The 19,037-nt window shown below is 39.6% G+C and overlaps 1 protein-coding gene across 1 annotated transcript in view; it reads left to right on the forward strand.

Moving 5' to 3' along the window:
* sh3bp5b (SH3-domain binding protein 5b (BTK-associated)) overlaps positions 1 to 19,037 on the forward strand; it is a 39,730-nt gene that overhangs the window by 16,906 nt on the left and 3,787 nt on the right. The window contains exons 4-8 of the mRNA XM_030750499.1: positions 8,206 to 8,370; positions 8,491 to 8,621; positions 12,197 to 12,239; positions 12,934 to 13,153; positions 17,380 to 17,739. Of these exons, the coding sequence (XP_030606359.1) occupies positions 8,206 to 8,370; positions 8,491 to 8,621; positions 12,197 to 12,239; positions 12,934 to 13,153; positions 17,380 to 17,739 (919 nt within the window). The remainder of the gene's footprint in view (positions 1 to 8,205; positions 8,371 to 8,490; positions 8,622 to 12,196; positions 12,240 to 12,933; positions 13,154 to 17,379; positions 17,740 to 19,037) is intronic.

Consider the following 19,037-nt stretch of genomic DNA (forward strand, 5'->3'; position numbering starts at 1 on the left):
CTCTATTCCTTTAAGAGGCGGCGATCACAGTACATTGGATACTAATAGTTCACTCGTAAGTGGGCCACTTCAACACATTTTAGGTTGCTGTAGCTACTTCTATCAGCATGCTCTGCTCTCACAGAGGGATGAGACTTTGTATCGCTAACATTACTCCCACTCACTCACACACCCACAGCAGTGGGGGCAGTCCCTCAATTCCCCACAATATTGGACCGGTGCCACAAATACATTACCCATCTGGCTACCTTCTTACTGAAAAAGGGCTCTGTCTGTAACCCAGTGAAGGTGGAATTAACAGTGTACAAGAGGGGTGAAGAAGAGTGCAGGCAGGTGGATGGAGATGAGTGTCAGGGGTGATTTATGACACAAGGATAGCAGCAAGAAGGACAGAGGGATAGCTCAGGTTGAGTGGTTTGGAGACAGAAAGATAGATGTAGAAGAGGGATAGTGGATATATGGGGCATAGGATGATGAAGATAAAGCTGTCAGAGAAGATTCATAGATGTAGTGAAGGAGGACATGCAGAGGGTTGGCATGACAGAACAGGATGCCAGGGATAGGGTGAGATGGAAGCAGATGATCTGCTATGGCAGTCCCTAAAGGGAGTACCCGAAAGAAGTAGTAGCAAAGGTGTACTAAACTTATAAAGTTCATCTTCTAGGGTGTGCATAATTTCACTAACACCATTCATAGGGCCACTTCTAGTTCTAGTGCAGGAAGGTTAAATTGTTGCTTTCAGGAAGCTGAAAACTTTTGAGGCACATGTTTGAGTAGTTTAGTGCAGCAACTTGTTCATTTTACTTCATGTATGAAAAAAGTTGTTGGTCATAATTGTAATTAGATTTGTACCAGCTGACAGAGCCTGTTTAAAAAGTGAAAATTTCCCTTCGAACACATGACACAGCAGTCATCTGTCCAACATTGTTTATATCTGGGTTAAATTGCTTGTGTCAGACTGTGAAGTGGACATCAGAGGCTTAGGCTTCCTCCCCGCTGCTGAAGTCATCTGTTCAACCCTGAAGCTCTCTCGTTTATCTAGGCCAGTCGCAGTTCGTTCCCCCTCTCCTGGTATAAACGGCAACATCAGATAGTTTGCCGACAGCTGAGGTTAGTCAGGCGTACCGAGACATAAAGGATGTCATGTTTACAGCGTTGTGCTCTTCAGCCGGCATCTTTAATAGATGTTATTGTCCCAGATTATGCTTCCTCCTTGGAGAAAATTAATTGCCAGGCTTGATGGAGGAGCTGAGATAAAAATAATCAGATTTCCTGGAAAACTGGCCGAATCAGGCCACTTTAAAAACAGATTCAGCCTCGTGCATTCCCAACCCTTCTTCTTGTCATAATTGTGGATGACAAACAGATTTATGGTTTGCCCGGACTTTGAATTGTCTCCTCCTACTTTAGTCTGACCTGATACCTCTGAACATTGTTACTGCTTATCATGAATGTGAAAAAGGCATATCCAAGCCTTTCCTTCCCAGGTAAAGAAAGAAACACCTGAGTTCAACAGATGCAAATGTGTTATTTCTTTGAAATAACACAGACTTTGAAATCTGGGCATGTCTTATTTTCATCTTCTCTGGGATGCTGTGATGGTCAATGTAAAATCATCTAAAGGCTCATTTTTTACACACCTTTGTCCTTTGTCAGCTCTGACTGATGATGACATTTGTCCTTTTTTTGTGTCCTCTCATCCTTCTTCTTTATTCTTCTCCTGCTCGGGTTTGATAAAAGGTTTTGAAGATCTACAGATTCTCACACATTTCTTTCTTTATTTTTTTAAACATCTGTTTTACTTGGGTGCTCTTGGTAAGACTAACTTTGTGATCAGACTGCTCCTCTTCCCCACCTTTTTCATTCTTTTTTCATTATTTTCTTTGTGCCAATAAATTAACAAAGTTGGTAAAGCAAGTTTTCTTACTTTAAAAGAGGCTTGAATAATTGAAGCGGCTGTTGAAGTAAATTGCACTTGTCTCAAACGGAGGGGCAGACATGAAATCACAGATCTGTCTCAAGTCTTGCATTACTTACATGCTGGCTTCCCTCTGGAGGTTTGAATCTCTGAACATTTCATAGGGCTATGTGCAGAGTGATTTAAAATATGAAGTGGAAGAGCAAATGGTTGGAAGAACAAGGAAAGAAATAACTTATCATTTTGCAGAGGCGTGCAGGAAGAAATAGGGGAGTGTTAAGCATGAAATGTTGGGAAAGATGTTTAAAGAGGGAGACAGAAAGTCATGAATGTGGCTAGTGAGAGATCAAGTGGGATATAGAAAGTGACAGCTTTGGAAGAGAAGGGAAAGAAGAATAGATGTTGCTGAAGATTTGGGAGAAGGGTCTGATGTGGGAAAGAGTGACGGAGATGGAAGGAGACAGATGGATAAAGATGACAACTGAGGAGAAATGGCAGAACAATGGAAAAAGTGAAGCAACGAAAAAGAAGAAGAGTTTGATGAAATACAGTACAGGTTCCATATACCGGTAAACACAGGACTGGTACTGTATGATGGAGAAGCAAATCAGGTAGAAATGGAGAGAGAACCAAAAGAAATCGAAAGTACAGGACCAGAATTAGAGGAATGAGACACTTAAAACAATTTTTTTGTCACGCTTTTCCAAAGTGTGTTGCATTTTTCACATATACATACATTTAAAAGCAGAACTGGTCTGCTGTGGTAACGACGCCTTTCAAAACTCAAATCAGTATGACGGCAACTAGTAGCAACACTCACTATTAAGTCTCAGTCAGATTGAAGGAACAGGGCATGAACTGCAATTGTGACTAAATCAGACCCAGAGACTTTATACAGGGTGAAGGCAAACGATCTCTGTAATCAGAGGATGATCAGTTGTAAAACTGGTAAAATTATACAAGTGGCCCCACCACTTTAATGTTCATTCTTTAGCTCGTGGGTTTAACTTGCTGGTTCAGGTGCACACGTGCTTTTGGCCATGTAGTATTCAGCAGTAAGAGGATGCATATTAATTAGGGTGTTTTTAGTTTTTTGCTTTTTTTTAATCTCTTCTCCACTTTCTGCATCACTTTTTGCCCTTTCTTCCTAGCACTCCCCTCTCCCTCTTTCTTCCTCCTCTCTCTTGCTTCCGTGTGAGTGTTGTCTTTGAACTCTGGCTCAACGATGGCAGCACTGACGCCTGTAGCTGACATGTTGACACTGCAAAGGAAAACTGGGATAAAGGGAGAAAAACAGGCTTTTATTTTTGTATTGTCACGTGTTTAGCTGTTTGTTGTGTTTGAGCGTCTGAGATCTGCTTTAAAACTCAACCGTTAAAAACGCGAACACATTTCTTGCTTTGACAAGAGAATGCAGTACAGAGAAGTGTAATGGTCTCCTGTTAAAGCTGCATTACTCAGTGAAGAATGGGAGTTTTGAGTTTCGGGATTTTAATTTGGTGTGTACTGAGATGACACATTCAGTACCCGCTCAGCATCAAAATGATCGTCTGATTTAATTCTTACCACAAAAGACCAAGCAGAGTTTTGCTGACAGAATGGGAGAGGTGAGTGCAGGAGGTAGATGGAGTGAGCACGTGTATGACGGGTTGCTTGTGGGCAACTTGAGAGCGGAGAAGGAGGTAGTGAGGGAACATGGGGGGGGGGACAAGTGGCATTAAAAGGTGATAACCTGTAAGGAGGTGACAGATGGAGAGAGAACTTTTGAATTCTCTGCTTTGCTCAAAAATGTGCAGTTTGGTTTGAAAACTAAAAGCTGTGATTATGACAGCCACAGAAACCCACACAGGAAAATGATATGGTAGATAATTTTTCTACTTTCTCAGTTCTGCTCTCTCTTTACCAGCAGTGAGCATGCAAACATCAGCTTCATAGAAGAACTGTGCAGTCTAAGCCAATAAACAGCCTTTATGATTTGTTAGACTTGCTTGTTTACTGTGTCGTATGGTGATACTACCGGACACATCATCAGTGATGTTTCTGTAATCATCTGTTTCCACATGCCCTCGTTAAAGTGATCCATCTACTTATTACTAACAAGCTTCTCTATAAGATAGAGATTGAGGTTGTTGGTAGGATTGGATGGAGCCATTAGCGCTGAACATGTCAGGCTCAGCTGTATTTAAGGCTCATGTTAGCATACTAATATCAGGAATGTCCACAGGTAGATGTTCTGTGTAAATATTAATATTCTCTGTAAGGTAACACACACTCATTTATGGGTAAACCCTGTTTGTTACCTGTCTTTTTTTAAGTGTTAACTTTTTAGCATTCAAATCAACTTTTAATACAACTGAAGACCAGCTGGAATTTTAATTTTCACAAACAAATGCAGAATTAGAATTAATCAGTGAAGCTTTAGATTAGTTGGCAGTGCCAGCTGAAAAATCACAAGGTTACAAAATAAATGTTCTCTTGTGAACACGAATCTCTGAGATCTCTCAATAGTGAACTTTGGTGGTTCAGCTTTCATCTTACGAGTTTGGGAACTTGTCAGTTAATCAAGTGGCCAGAGGGTGTATGGTTTATGAGTTCCTTTTCTATATGTGGTCATTGTGTACAAATGCAGATACGTTTATCAAAGCAAAAGCAAGCATTCTTTTGCTCTCCACTTGGATTGTTTGCCAGCATGCAGCCAAAGCTTGCTTAGATGTCACTGGTCTCTGATAATAAATGGAAACCAGAAAGCTTGTTTGGTTTGTAGAGCTCTTTTATATCCAAATATCTGTTTATAGATATCTGTTGTTAGCTTATCCAAGAGTTAAATGCAAATAGTGTTTGTTTACAATAGCATGCCTGGTGATCCTTTTACCCACAACAGGATCAGCTTAAGAGGCCTTCCTACAAGATGAGCAAAAATGAAGAAATAAATCATCTGAATAATTAAATACTGCTGTCACAGGAGACAGCAATGTAAGAGACACAACTATAGCTAACTTGTGGCTCTCTGTAGTCTTCAGAGAGTCTGGAACACAAAGCCCACCACATGACGGCAACAAGGCAGAGGCTGTTTGGATCCTGCTGTGCTGGCATGTTGATGACCATCGATAATGAAATTACAGTGAGCATGTGGTGATGTCAGAGTGTCTGTAGACTAGATTTTGACTGAGAAAGCTGCTGGAAGACAGATGGAGTGTCTGTGAGTTGAAAATTCTGAAAACTAACACATTCCTGGAATGTAAATGGAACAATAGACCAATGTGCATGTATATTAATTAAATATTAGCATGGCAGTAAAATCAGTCTAGACAAACAGGCAGCAAATGTTCTCTTCTCTTCTTAAAAAGGCAGTCTGAGGTATACATGACTGGTTTTATTAGTTTACAGTAAATGTAGGTCAATCTGTATTTCATATGAACACAAATCTTCTTAACTTCACTACAACACTTGGATCTGTATATTTTAGTTGTGTTGATTCTCAGCCTGATTGCATCCAAAGATTATCCAAGTTGCATCTTCCTGCTCTGAAAAGTGTCTGAAACTTGTCTTTGGCCTGCAGGGGGCGTGTCTTCTGGTTGCAAAATGCTGTCCAGTTGACTTTGGAAAAATGTCTCAGCCACAAGTTCCCAGCATGATGTTCATATTGTACATTATAGTTCCTGTTAAAGTAAAGCGGGAGTATAAAATGTGACCTAACAGTGCCTATCTTTTATATACAGTCTATGGGTGGAACACAGACTTGCAGCAAAGTTTGAACAGTAACAAAGTTACCATAAACTGGGTCAGTGGAAACAACAGCTGATTTAATATTCATCAAACTGTTTTCAGCTGCAAGTTTTTCTCTCTGAGGGATCCGTCACTCTGCAGCATTGTACAGTTGCCACTTCATGCCGAGCTCTTCCTATTAGTCTAAGTATTTCCTTCAAAACTTCCAAAAACTTTCAAAAATGCCGACAGGGTAAGCAGCACGTCTTATTTCTGTCTCCGAGTAGGAGGGAGAGAGAGAGGGTGGGATTTTCTGCAGTACATCAGTGGTGATTCATTACATTCACATTACATACTGTACTTCATATTTGCAAGCACACCATGCACTCTTTCTCACTTACTCAAAGTGCGGTCAGCTCAAACTCTCCAAATAAGAAGACTGGATTAGCTGAATGGATGCACTGAATCCACAGATGTACACTATAATTCCTTGCCAAACTTGTGATCTTTGGTTTTGTCACCTTTTTTCCTGGTGTTGAGCCAATGTGGGTGTGGCCTTAATGCAGCCAAAGGCTTTTAGATACGACATCCACCGTCCATAGGATTCGTTAATAAAACATTGTTACCCTGAGCCTAAAACTAATCTGGGCATCCCTGTCATTTTCAATTTATTGCCATATTTTAGAGTTTAGAGTTTTACTTCAGAAAGACAGATGCGTGGCACATTTATATGGAGCCTACATGTTCTAAAGTAGCACACACAGTATTTTTTCGTGAAATACAAACGCCAGTACAGCATTCAGATTGCTTGAGCTGCAGTGATTTTTGCAGCTCAAGCTATTAACTCGCCCTAAAGGCAAATGAGCGCAACATCTAGATAAATCCTTTATTGATGACTAGGCCATAGTTACACCATATAAGTCACAGTCACATTTCTAGCTAGGATGTTTTATGTTAGTATTTTTATGTACCCAAATGGCTGGGGCACAAGAATAAGAGTATGTCCTTCAAAAGTGTCTGTAAGTCAGCTGTGTTTATTTATTCACCCTTGAAATGTGGACTTTATAGGAGAAGGCTCCCCTTAAATAGGACTCATCTTGTGTGTTCGTCCTCTCTCTCTATATCTCTCTCTCACATAGAGGCAAACAGTGGGATTCCTCATGTAGCTGCTGTGTAGATAAACCAGCTGGAGAGAAATGGAGTGTTGCAGTGTCAAGGCTGCAGCAGCTCTGAGCTTTTATTGTCTCTCTGTATAGCTTTTATTGGCCTGCGTAGCGTTGTGAGTTAAATGTTGCAGCTGATGTGTTCAGGCAGAGCTGACAGCAGCTGATAAGACTGGCAAAAAGCACAGGACACAGAGGCTTTCAGCTTCCCGGGATTAGAGTCAAAATGTCTCTAACTTGTGTCCATTGGCACAGAAAATTGTTTAGTCTCTTAATCCATTAGTTTTATTCACAGGTAGAGACATATACTTATGAACACCAACTTTGTAAATAAAATCAACACAATGTGATTACATGACCAGGCAGATTTTACTGATTTCTTCCAAGTGTGATCTTTTCTACTAATATCTCATCTATGAATGAAACTGTATCTCTTGGTTCATTTGAATTAATTAACTTGGACTTGGGAAAATTGTGTCAAAAATGGCTTTTGGGATTTTACAGACCAGAAATCCTAAATAATCAAAAGCATATGAATAATCTGTGGAATAATTTTCAAATAAATTTCCAAAAAAAGTGAAATGCAGATTAAAGTAAATGGTTAATGGCGGTACAGGTCTCCTCTCAATACTGACCAAGTGTACTGAACAATCATTTGCTAATGCTAACGCTAGCTTACAATAGCAATGTGTTCTGGTAGCTAACTGCTGAAGTTCTCAGCCCAGCGCGACCGCACCTCAGCGCCGGGCTGGGCGATCAACCGCTGCTGAGAACCCTGAGATTGATTTATTAAAAGTTCAGAAGAACTAAGGCCTTATTTAGGCGCTTTCTTGTCAGCAAAGTAGAAAAATTAGGTTCTCCCAGTTTTAAACTCACTGGAAATGTAAGTTTAAAAAAATCTGAAGGGTTTGGAGAATTACAGCAGTTCCTCAAGAGTAAAAGAATTTTTTCTTTCTTAGAAACAGACAAGTGCTTATTGTGTTACAGCCGAAGTATGACGATTACGTTTCAAAACTCAATAATGCTTCTTTCTTTATTAAATGATGGCTGGCAGATGTAAATATTGGAAATGTCTTTAGTGTGTAAATTAATTTAAGATAGCACCAAGTGAGTGACCTGTTCGACTCCTGACTGACTGACCTGGCTTCTTCTGCCTGCCACTTTTAACAATACTGCAGCTGAAAAGGTCTGTAGCCATAATTGAAACACAATGCATGTTGATCGTTTCCCTCAGGAAGCAATAAGCACAAGTTTATTATGGCACCAAGAAAGTATTCACAGCACACAGGCAATAAGAGTTGCTCAGAAAAACATAACTGTAAATATCCACAAATTCCTGGGAACAGTAATAGATTAAAATCTGTTGAAAGCAAAAAACAAATTTCAGAACTTTATTCTTTGCATTTCTCTTTCCCCCAGGCCCAACTGGAGGCCCAGAAGGCCACGCAGGACTTTCAGAGAGCCACTGAGGTTCTGCGGGCAGCAAAAGAAACCATCTCCCTGGCCGAGCAGAGGCTCCTGGAGGAGGACAACCGGCAGTTTGACTCCGCCTGGCAGGAGATGCTGAACCATGCCACTCAGCGGGTGAGGATGGGGAAAAGTGGGAGAGTTGACCTCAAAAACTGAGTATTAAGGTTCATGCAGTGCTTCTCACATGTTTAGTTTAAGTGAATGATGATGGTGAGTTCTGATTGGCTGCTACAGGTTATGGAGGCGGAGCACACCAAGACGAAAAGCGAGTTGGTGCATAAGGAGACGGCAGCAAAATATACGGCAGCGACTGGCCGTATGAAGCAGCTGGAGAAAAAACTCAAACGCACCATCAACAAGTCCAAGTAAGAGCCTCAGTCTTCTGTTGCAGCTCAGCACAATTTAACTGCACCCAAAATTCACTTATCAACTATGGGAGTTTTAGGACCACTGTTCTGAAAGGTTTTCAGGTTTCGATTTTATAAAAATGACATTAATAATATATTGTTCCATTTTTCTTCTGAAATTGTCTGTTTCTTTGGCACAAAAATACAAGTCTGCCTCAAAATTTCCAACTCAATTCAACAAATCAACTTCAAGTTTAATAATTGGATAGAAAAATTATTCATTCTCTACGTTAATATAGATTGCTTTTTTTTTGTGTGTGTGTGTGTGGGGGGGGTATTTACTCATCATGCATGAATCTAAAATCTGAATCTTGAGCATGATTTAAATCAAGATTAAATGGAAATTTTTGTGTATTTAGACAGAAAATTACCCTTATTAAATTAAACAGACTGCACACAGCTCTATTTTTTTTATTTTATTTTTTTTTAGACGGGCCAAGTTTGTATCTGATTTATTTTTGACCGTTTTATCTTTTGGTGGACTGGCATGTGGACTCAGTGGGGTGCTGAGCTGCAGAACCACTAAAGCAGACCGTCAGTGTGTACGTTGTGCTTGTGGGCGATTTCAGGCCAAATGTTCAGCTGTTAGGAAAGAATAAAAGCCTATAATAAACCTAATAAAAGCGTTCAATATATTGGACAGTTTTTCTGCAGCCAGTTTCAGGCTTTACTTGTGCCATGTATGACAAGTGATCTGCTCCTCCAGATGCAGCTGTTCAAACCTGCTTTGTTTTGCTTCAGTTTTCCGTGAAAGCAGCACGGCCAGGTTCAGGTGAAAGCAGCTGCTGTCTGATGTTGGGAAACTTTCAATTACAACCGCATTAAACGTGTCTGTTTTAATATCTACACAAAAGTCAGGTGTTAAAGGGGAAGTCTGGCTAAATGTAGTACAGTCATGAGTTGTTCCCCTTCTATGGTATCACATGATAAGAGATGCAGCTGCCAACCTGAAATGCTGAAGATGACATTTGAAGGTTTTTGTTATATGATGAATAAATGCACAACACAGCATTCCCCTTTATTTGTGAGATTAATTTATTGTAAAAGTGTAACAAAATTTAAAATATTGGACTGATGACAGACACACAGTAGCTTCAGTTCTAGAATATAAGAGTTAAGCTCCAGGCATTTTACAAATCACTGAATATAATATTCAAAATATTTATTATTGAAAACTACATTGATAGAAGTAATATGTCCTTAATATGCTAGTTAGTACTGATTGTTGGCCTGCTTTATCAAATCAGCAGTACAAGACATAAAAATATTTAAGAAAAAAAAGATTTTTGCAAATGAGAACCTTAAACATGATTTTTTTTTTTTTTTTTACCTTTATAAAAACATTACTTAAATTAATGTAATCAAATAATATTTACAGCTCTAGTAAATGTGAACCTTGAAAACTGAACTCCTTTAAACCACTCTGCACAGAGGCGAGAGCCGCCGCTTTTATTAACATGCTGCCAGCACCTTTGGAGTTCATTTGCCTGCATAGGAAAAAGTACATTTGGAGCTTAGATGTAAATTTCTGAACTTTAACCTTTAAGTAAAACTTTAGTTCGAAGTTACATAACAACCTCCCTCAAGTCCCGTATCTTTGTCTTATCACTCAGTGGCTGTTCTAGTCAGTGTGACCTCCAACTCCTTCTCTCTCTCTTAGTTTAATTAAACTCTGCAACTTATGAAGTCTATCAAATGTATATAAGGCAAACACAAAATTTGCATTTGATGTGTCGTCTCCCACAGATAGCTCTAGAGCAGGGAAAGTAAAGGCATATAAAATATGTATATTGAAGCATTCTACTGAAGTACAATTGTCTTCCCTTAAGGACTGTTACCAGTACTCTTGTACCTGTGTTCATTTACACATTCAGACTGAAAATTTGTTGCTTTAATAGACATTACTTGCAAGTTGGCAAAGTTGTATAAATTTGCTGTCCTTGAGTTTTTTTTTTTGTTTTTTTTTTAACCTTTTTTAACCTCTGTCAGACTCATTGTGTTCTTGGTTTGCTCTTTGCTCAGTCCCCTAGGAGTAGAAGAGTAGAATTTCCACCAGTTAAACACAATTTGTCTTATTGTGGATTAATGAACACCGAGGCTTTAAGAAAACATTATTTAGCCTTCACAACTACAGGCTGGAAAGACTCTGTGATGCTTCTTTTAAGGTCCTTAAGGTTAAAATTGTGTTCAAGGCATGAGTCACACGGGAGCAGATTTTGTCAGTTTGTGTACCTTATTTTAAGGGGAATGTACCTTTTGTTGCACATACTTTCTATCTCATCACTGTGATTGAAACGTTGATTCAAAATAGTTGAATCAATAGAAAAAAATCATTAACAGATAGTTTCACTTAACTTTTCCTAACATGAACTGTGTTTGTCTTTAGGCTTGGATGACTTCCTGGTAATTCTAAAAGTTTCACAACCGTTTTCTTGTAATGAAACATTTTGTTTCAAACTTTGGTTGTTTGTTTTGTTTTTGTTTTTTTTCACATTCAAAGCAGTATTTGAAAACATGGTTTCAAATCTTCTATTTTCCCCTCTAACATTAGATACTTATGACTAAATAGGCAGTGATAACTCAAAAAGCATCAAAGAAACAAAAAGAATTTTGTTAATACTGGAAATTTCAGTAAACTCTCCCCATCTACTGTACTTTTACTTGACAGCTGCAATTACTAGTTGAATCTCAGATCCAGAGTTTGCTTATGAGACAAAATCTGCAGATTCACATTCAGTCAAGTTTTTCCCAAATCAGTTATCCGGTTCCCACGTGAACATTGGAACACGGTTTGCTTGCTGTAATTGTTCCTTTTGGGCACACTGGCTATGAAACCCACAGTCTGTATTTGATGCAGACATTCCACAGTTTATAAAAAGATAACTTTTTCAGTGCCTGATTCCCAGAATTAAAGACAGTAATCTACAAAGTTTTCTCTCTTTTTTTTTTTTTTAAATTAAATAAATTAAATACCAATACCCAAATTAACTCATTAATTTCACAAAGAAAGAATTGTTCATTTAGTCCCCAGGTGGGATATATTGTGTTATTTTTTTCTGTAGTACATGTTGATATTTATATTAATACAAATACGATGCAAAATGAGCATACACTTATCAAATAAAGCTTGATATTTGCTCTGTTGTTGATGTTTCCTAAACAGCACTGAAAACAGTTGGCTTTTATCTACAGTGTGTGTCTCGTAAATTAAAAAGTATAACCGAGTCGATCACAAACCAGAAGTTGTTCCTGGATCAGTGAAGTTCCAGCTCTTAAAGCTCTGTTTTGTTTTTCTGGACTCTTCTAACCGAATTATCAGCTGCAGCCTTGCCGTGTGTTGCCTCAGCAGGGTGTTAATCCATTTTGCATCGTTCGCTCTTCCAACATCACAGCCCCCTTTATCTCCCTTTCCTTTGCCAGGTTGCCATGGTGACGATGTGGGTACCGGTCTTTTCTGGGTTAGCCTGTTTTTTTTGTTTTTTTTCCCATGATCTAATCTGTCTGTCCTGACCTCTCCTCCTCCCTCTCCACAGACCCTACTTTGAGATGAAGGCGAAGTACTATCTGCAGCTGGAGGTATGTGACCACTGTTGGGCTTTTACTTTAAACCACTTTCCTTCTCTAAAGGTTATGAGGATGCTGTTCTGTTTTATTGTTTTTCTGGATACTGCCAGACCTTCATAAAGGGTTAAACAGCTTGACCACAAACTGCAGTTGCTGTTTGTTTGTTTTTTATTCCATTACCTGCACATACCATTAGCTAAAGCTGTGCTTGAGGCTTTATCAGATTGAAACTGTTTTTCTCAGGCTTGATTAGAAATTGCAGCAGCTGTTAGCATTGTTAGGGCCAAAGAGCCTCATGCCCAGTGAAAAGTTGTATGGTATCTAATTAGCATGAGATAAAATCAACATTACTGATGCTGTGTCTTCTATGGAATGGGGGGGGGGGGGGGTGTGTGTGTGTGTGTGTGTGTGTGACTACATTCAGATATATTAAACTTTCATGAGGTGGTTCTGAAAAGTTTGTATCTTTCTCCTCTGGAGAGGACAGCAGCTGTAGTCAGCTTGAATTGTCTGAAGTCAAGATGAGTTACCATCAAGTTCCAGAGAGCAAAACAGAGCTGAATACAAAACTTCAATCTCTGAGCATCACTAATCTGAATCATCAGACTTTCCTCACCACAGAAACAGCACAGCAGACTACAAAGACTCACCAAATTGTGTGCTTTTTATTGATTAATGCCAGATCACCTCATTGTTTTCCCTTCAGAACCTGAAGAAGAATGTGGATGAGAGGCAGGCCAAGCTGTCTCAGGCAAAAGGCGAGTACAAGACAGCCCTCAAGAACCTGGAGATGATCTCTGATGAGATCCATGAGCGACGGCGTAACTCTGCCATGGGTCCGCGGGGACGTGGTGTTGGTGCTGAGGGGAACAGCATTTCTGGGGATGACATCTCCAGCTTTAAGATGGATTCAGATGGAATGTCCAGTGAGTACAAAACAGTCTTCCTCTCCTTTCACTTCAGCTCATCAATCAATCAAAGATGCTGGTTGCACGGACTCCACTGCAAATGTTGAAATTTGTGTCTCTGCACACTTCAGCATGCCTCAAATGATTTCCTGGACAATTCAGCTGATTCAAAAGGCTAATTAGTAAAGGTTAAACGTTTCATTGTTTTTGCTCTGTCGATCTGTGCAGCAACAGCTGCTCACTTCATGGCTCTCTAAATGTCAGGGTTTGCTGTAATGAGATTTTGTTGCAGCCCTGCTGCCATTTGGCAGGATTTAGTGTTTAACAAAGACTCTTAGGAAACTTTGAAAACATCACAGAGGAGAAAATTATTTTTGAAGAGTAGGTAAAACTTTCTGTAGTCTCCACTCTAAATCATCCAAAGGTGTTCTATCAGTTGAGGTGAAGACTCTGTGCAGACCAGTCAAGTTCTTTCACAGCAAACTCGCTCATTCATATCTTTATGGACCTTGATTTGTGCACTGATACACACAACTCCTGAAAAACAGCCCCACACTGTGGTCTCCCCTCCACAGTCAGACAAATACGCCAATCCCAGACTCGTCCATCAGATTACCAGACGAAGAAGCGTGATTCATAACTCCAGAGAACACGTCTCGACTTCTCTAGAGTCTAGTAATGGCGTTCTTTACACCACTGCATCCAACGCTTTGCACTATGCTTGGTGAGGTTTGGATGCAGCTGCTTGGCCATGGAAACTCATTCCATGAAGCTGACTACACGCTGTTTTTGAGCTAATCTGAAGGTCACATAAAGTTTGGAAGTCGGTAGTGACTGACTCTGCAGACCTCTGCGACTTCTGCACACCAGTATCCACTGACCCTGCTCTGTCATTTTTCGTGGCTGAGTTGCTGTCATTCTCAATTGCTTCCACTTTGATATCCCACTAACAGCTGATTGTGGAATTTTTATAATTTCACAACTGGATTTGTTGCACAGGTAGCATCCTATCATGGTACCACGCTGGAATTCCTTGAGCTCCTGAGAGTGACCTATTCTTTTACAAATGTTTGTAGAAGCAGTCTGCATGCCTAAGTTATTGATTTTATACACCTGTGGCCATGGAATTGATTGGAACACATTAATTTAATGATTTGGATGAGTGAGTGAATACTTTTGGCAATATAGTGTATGAGGGGTTGGCAAATACATCAGAGGGTTACCTATGCAACTGGATCCTGGGTAGGTAACACTCTCATTTCCAGGGCAATGGCCACTAGAGACCAGCTGTTAGCTGTAAAGGAATGAGCAACAAATGAATCACTTCATATGCAGACCGGTAAAAAGTAATTCTAACCCTCAAACAGCCCTACTGCAAAGAAGTGAAGCACACTGACTTAGAGTTCAGTGTCTTAGAATTTAAGAAAATTTTTTTTTTACCAATTTGGCAAAAATTTTCTATAATGCCAAAAAAAAAAAAAAAAAGCCACAAACAGCCTCCCTCTCATTACTTTCAGTTTTAGGCATCTGCAGGATGGTCTACAGGCCTCATAGGTTTTTAGTAGTTACTCCAAAAGGTAGAGTGCATTTTTGTGCTCCAAAAATAGTCAATCAGCAGCTAATTAATTCTTGCAGGTCATTGTCTGCTGAGTTTCTGTCTTTGGCAATTCTAAACTGAATTAAGAAAAACCTAAGAGCTACGTCAGGCAGGCAAGTTTCACTGAGTCATATACTAAACACAGCCTCTCAGCATGGAGGTTTATTTAAGCTGTGAAATCTCACCCATCTCTCTGTGTGATATGTCAGTGCCACAGCCTGATATTTCAACCCTTCCCCCACCACCCTAGTATGCTCTGGAGGCGATATTCAATTTGATTCGATTCAGCTGAGTTTTATTTATGTAGCGCCAAATCACAACATCAGTTGCCTCATGTGCTTTATATTATAATGTAAGGGTCATAAAATAATTCAGTAAAAAACCCAGCAATCAAATGACCCCCCCCTGTGAGCAAGCACTTGGTGACAGTGGGAAGAAAAACACCTCTGGCGGAACCAGGCTCAGGGAGGGGCAGTCATCTGCTGCGAATGGTTGGGGGTGAGGAGAGGGTGAAGACACACCGTGGAAGAGAGCCAGAGATTAATAATAACTAATGATTAGATGTAGAGTGGTGTATAAACAGAGAGAGAGTGAAAAGAGGTGAGTAAAGAAGAAACACTCAGTGCATCACGGGAAACCCCCAGCAGCTGAGGTCTATTGCAGTGTAGCTAAGGTAGGGTTCAGGGTCACCTGATCCAGCTCTAACTATAAGCTTTATCAAAATGGAAAGGTCTTTAAGATAAGATGGGGCCTGATTATTCAAGACCTTGTATGTGAGGAGAAGGATTTTAAATTTCAATTCTGGATTTAACAGAGAGCCAATGAAAGGAAGACAATATGGAGAAATATGCTCTTTCTAGTCCGTCAGTACTCTCGCTGCAGCATTCTGAATCAACTGAAGGCTTTTCAGGGAGATTTTAGAACCACCTAAAATCCACCTGGGTAGCATCTGCATAACGATGAAAATGTATGCAATGCTTTCTAATAATGCTGCCTAAGGGAAGCGTGTCCAATGTAAATAGAATTGGTCCTAGCACGGAACCTTGTGGAACTCCATAATTAACCTTAGTGTGTGAAGAAGACGCCCTATTTACATGAACAAATTATTATCTATTAGATATGATTCAAATACCTACAGTATGCTCTAATCTCTGTAATAAAATATTATGGTCAACAGTATCAGATTCTGCACTTATGTCTTCACTAATGCTGTTTCTGTACTGTGATGAATTCTGAATCCTGAATGAAACACTTCAAATAAACCGTTCCTCTGCAGATGATCAGTTAGCTGTTTTACAACTACTCTTTCAAGAATCTTTGAGAGAAAAGGAAGGTTGGAGATTGGCCTATAATTAGTTAAGACAGCTGGGTCAAGTGATGTTTTTTAAGCAATGGTTTAATTACTTCCACCTTAAAGACCTGAAGTATGTAGCCCATTAATAGTGATAGATTGATCATAGTTAAGATTGAACCATTAATGAATGGTAGGACTTTGAGGATATATACTCATCACTCCCCCATTTTATATGTTACATAATTTTAGGAAGTGCTAGCCCAAACTCAAACTGTATTCTGCTGCAGTAATAAATGACATGAAGCAGTTTTGGGGTTTGAGACTGTTGATGGAGCAAAACCAGATATTAGAAAGCAGCGACCGAGATTCATGAAAAACCGATGGACAGAATATGAATTATGATTGTAAGTCTACCCATCAGTTTTGGCTATACAGTAATTCCCAAAGTGTGGGCCAGAGCCCCCTGGTGGGCCATGGGGGTACTGCAGGTGGGCCACAGTAATAACAGAAATTCAGTTTGAAATTACTGACATGCACAGTTACACATGTATATAAATTTAATAATTTGTATAAAAAGTGAATTCAAACTGGTAATAGGAGGCGGATAATTTGTGATATTACTCATTACTCTGACCTAAATTTACTGCTCTTGTATTGAAGTTTGTGTCCCAGTGGCAAAGTGGGTCACATATTGGCCTTAATACTTTACAAATCACTGGGAGCATTAGAAATTTATAGCCAACAGCCAGTGTTGTTTTTTTTTGTTTTTGTTTATTCTAAATAAAATTTTCAAGGAAACACATGGGATTTTCTGTTTTTTAAGTAGGCTGCAACACCCTTGACTTTTGTAATGACTGGCCTATACAATACGTGAATGGTGTTACTATAGTAACAGCAGTTCAGTCCAAGCAGGCACTGTGTTGCTGAAAATAAAGGATACTGATGCATTCATGTTCTCTGATTTATGTCAGGAAAATGTAACACTTTGCGTAAATGTGATGTGACAGTCCTCTCAGTTCTATTTATATCTCTTTGGTCATACTTTGCCTCTCCATCATTCCCTTTTTCCTTCCTGTTCCTCCCTACCTTTTTCTGTCTTCATCATACTCCCTCCATCTTTCTACCCTGCTTCCCATCCCTTTTTTTCTTTACTCTTTTCCATCCCTCTATTTTATAACTTTTGCTTCCCTTTTCTCATCTCCTCCTCCTCTCTTCTATCCTTTCATATTTCCTGTCATCACTCCATCATCACCCCCCCCCTTTGTTATTTTATTGCATTGTTATAACTCTACCTCTGTGCTTTTGCCTCCCTCTCACGCTTCTCTTCTCATCACCCCCTTCTCTCTGCTACAGTGGCGTCAGTGTGTTTTGATGACGACCCGTGTGCCGGAGGCAGCATCATGTCTGAAGAAGACTCTGAGACTCGTTCCACCTGCAGCCTGGGTTCGTCTCCCAGCAGCCCCCAAGAAGAGCTGTCGCCCTGCCCCTTCGCCAGCTCCTCCTCATCTTCCTCCTGCATGTCCTCCTCCTCTGCCTCTCCATCACCCACTCCTTCCACCTCCTCCACGTCCTCCCCGGCTCCTTTGTCCAGGCCCTGCAGTCTTGACCTTCCCAGCACCGTGTCGCTGTCTGACTTTGGCCTCATCTCGCCGGTGCTTGGGCCTCGCAGCGAGTGCAGCGGAGCTTCATCACCTGAATGTGACATAGAGAGAGGTGGGTGATGAGAAAGAAAATCCAGTTTAACTCGATGAAGCTTGCAGAAACTGAAGATGTAAATCTGTGAGGTACTAATATCCCATAAATGAACTCCTACTGGTATCAGAAGGTCCCTCCAGCTTTCAGTTTCCCCATTTATATTTTTCCAGTTCCCATTTATCAATTACCACATTTGAATTATATGTTAATGTAAGATTATTAAGCTGGTTAATGGAGAATTTTGCCCAGTGTTGATAATCAGACTCTATTATAGATAGAAAAAACAAATTTAAAAAGTCATGGAAAATTAGTATTACACACATCCAACTACATCAACGGGCTCTTGATTCAGATGAGAAAAACTCAGACAGCGGTTAAAGGTTCGGGTCATGAGTGACTCAATTTGTGTGCAGCATGTGTACGCACAAGGCGGAGAAAGCTACATGGAAGTGAGATGGATGATAAAGAAGAATCTATTTTTGGTAACCCATACAACCTCCTGCTACCTGCTTAGCTCACACCTGCTCAACCAAACATGACTATTAGTCAAAGTGACAGCAAACCGAGTGCCTCACCTGCAGAGAGGAAGCCATTCACAACACTTTCAGCCTTAATAAAGCTCTCACAGCTGTGTTAATGTTTCTGTGCAACTTTCATTTATTTTTTTTCCCCTCAGTGTTATTTTTATCTTTTCTTGTGTAGTTTCACGTTTGATTTGAGCCCACAGATCAAATGTTTTATCTCACTGGATTTACCAAGCTTTGCTATAAAGAACAGCATTTACTAGAAGTGGACACATTTAATCAGCACTTTTAGTTTAAAAAGCAACTATACACAATTTCTGAAGATGATGCTTTAGTTTTTTTTTTTAAATACTATATTTTAAACACACATTGAAGGACTGAAAATATGTTTTAAACAAAGTGTATATGTACAGGTGTATGTCTTAAAGTCATTCTCTGAAATCTCTCCTTTGGGGCATACCTTTAGGTTGGAATGGCAAGTTTTGGGTAAAAAAAAACAAAAAACATTTTAAATGGGAATTTTTAAATTGCATTACTTTTAATAACAATTTAGCTTTGCTTAGAAATTTGTTGATTAAAACAAGCATCCTTAACAAAACTAGAACCTTGTATCAGTTTTGCTATTTTTGCCTTTTTTGAAAATTAACATTTTAATCCCCATAATCCCTTAATTTTTTAAGTACTATGAGCATAAATATAAAAAAACAACTCAAAGATGGCTATGTCAGTTCTGTACTGGTAGCAAAAGCTTTAGACAAACCCTCTTTGGCCATTTCTTTAGGCCACACCTAT

The sequence above is a fragment of the Archocentrus centrarchus genome, chromosome 16, assembly GCF_007364275.1.
Source record: "Archocentrus centrarchus isolate MPI-CPG fArcCen1 chromosome 16, fArcCen1, whole genome shotgun sequence".
In the NCBI taxonomy this organism is placed as follows: Eukaryota; Metazoa; Chordata; class Actinopteri; order Cichliformes; family Cichlidae; genus Archocentrus; species Archocentrus centrarchus.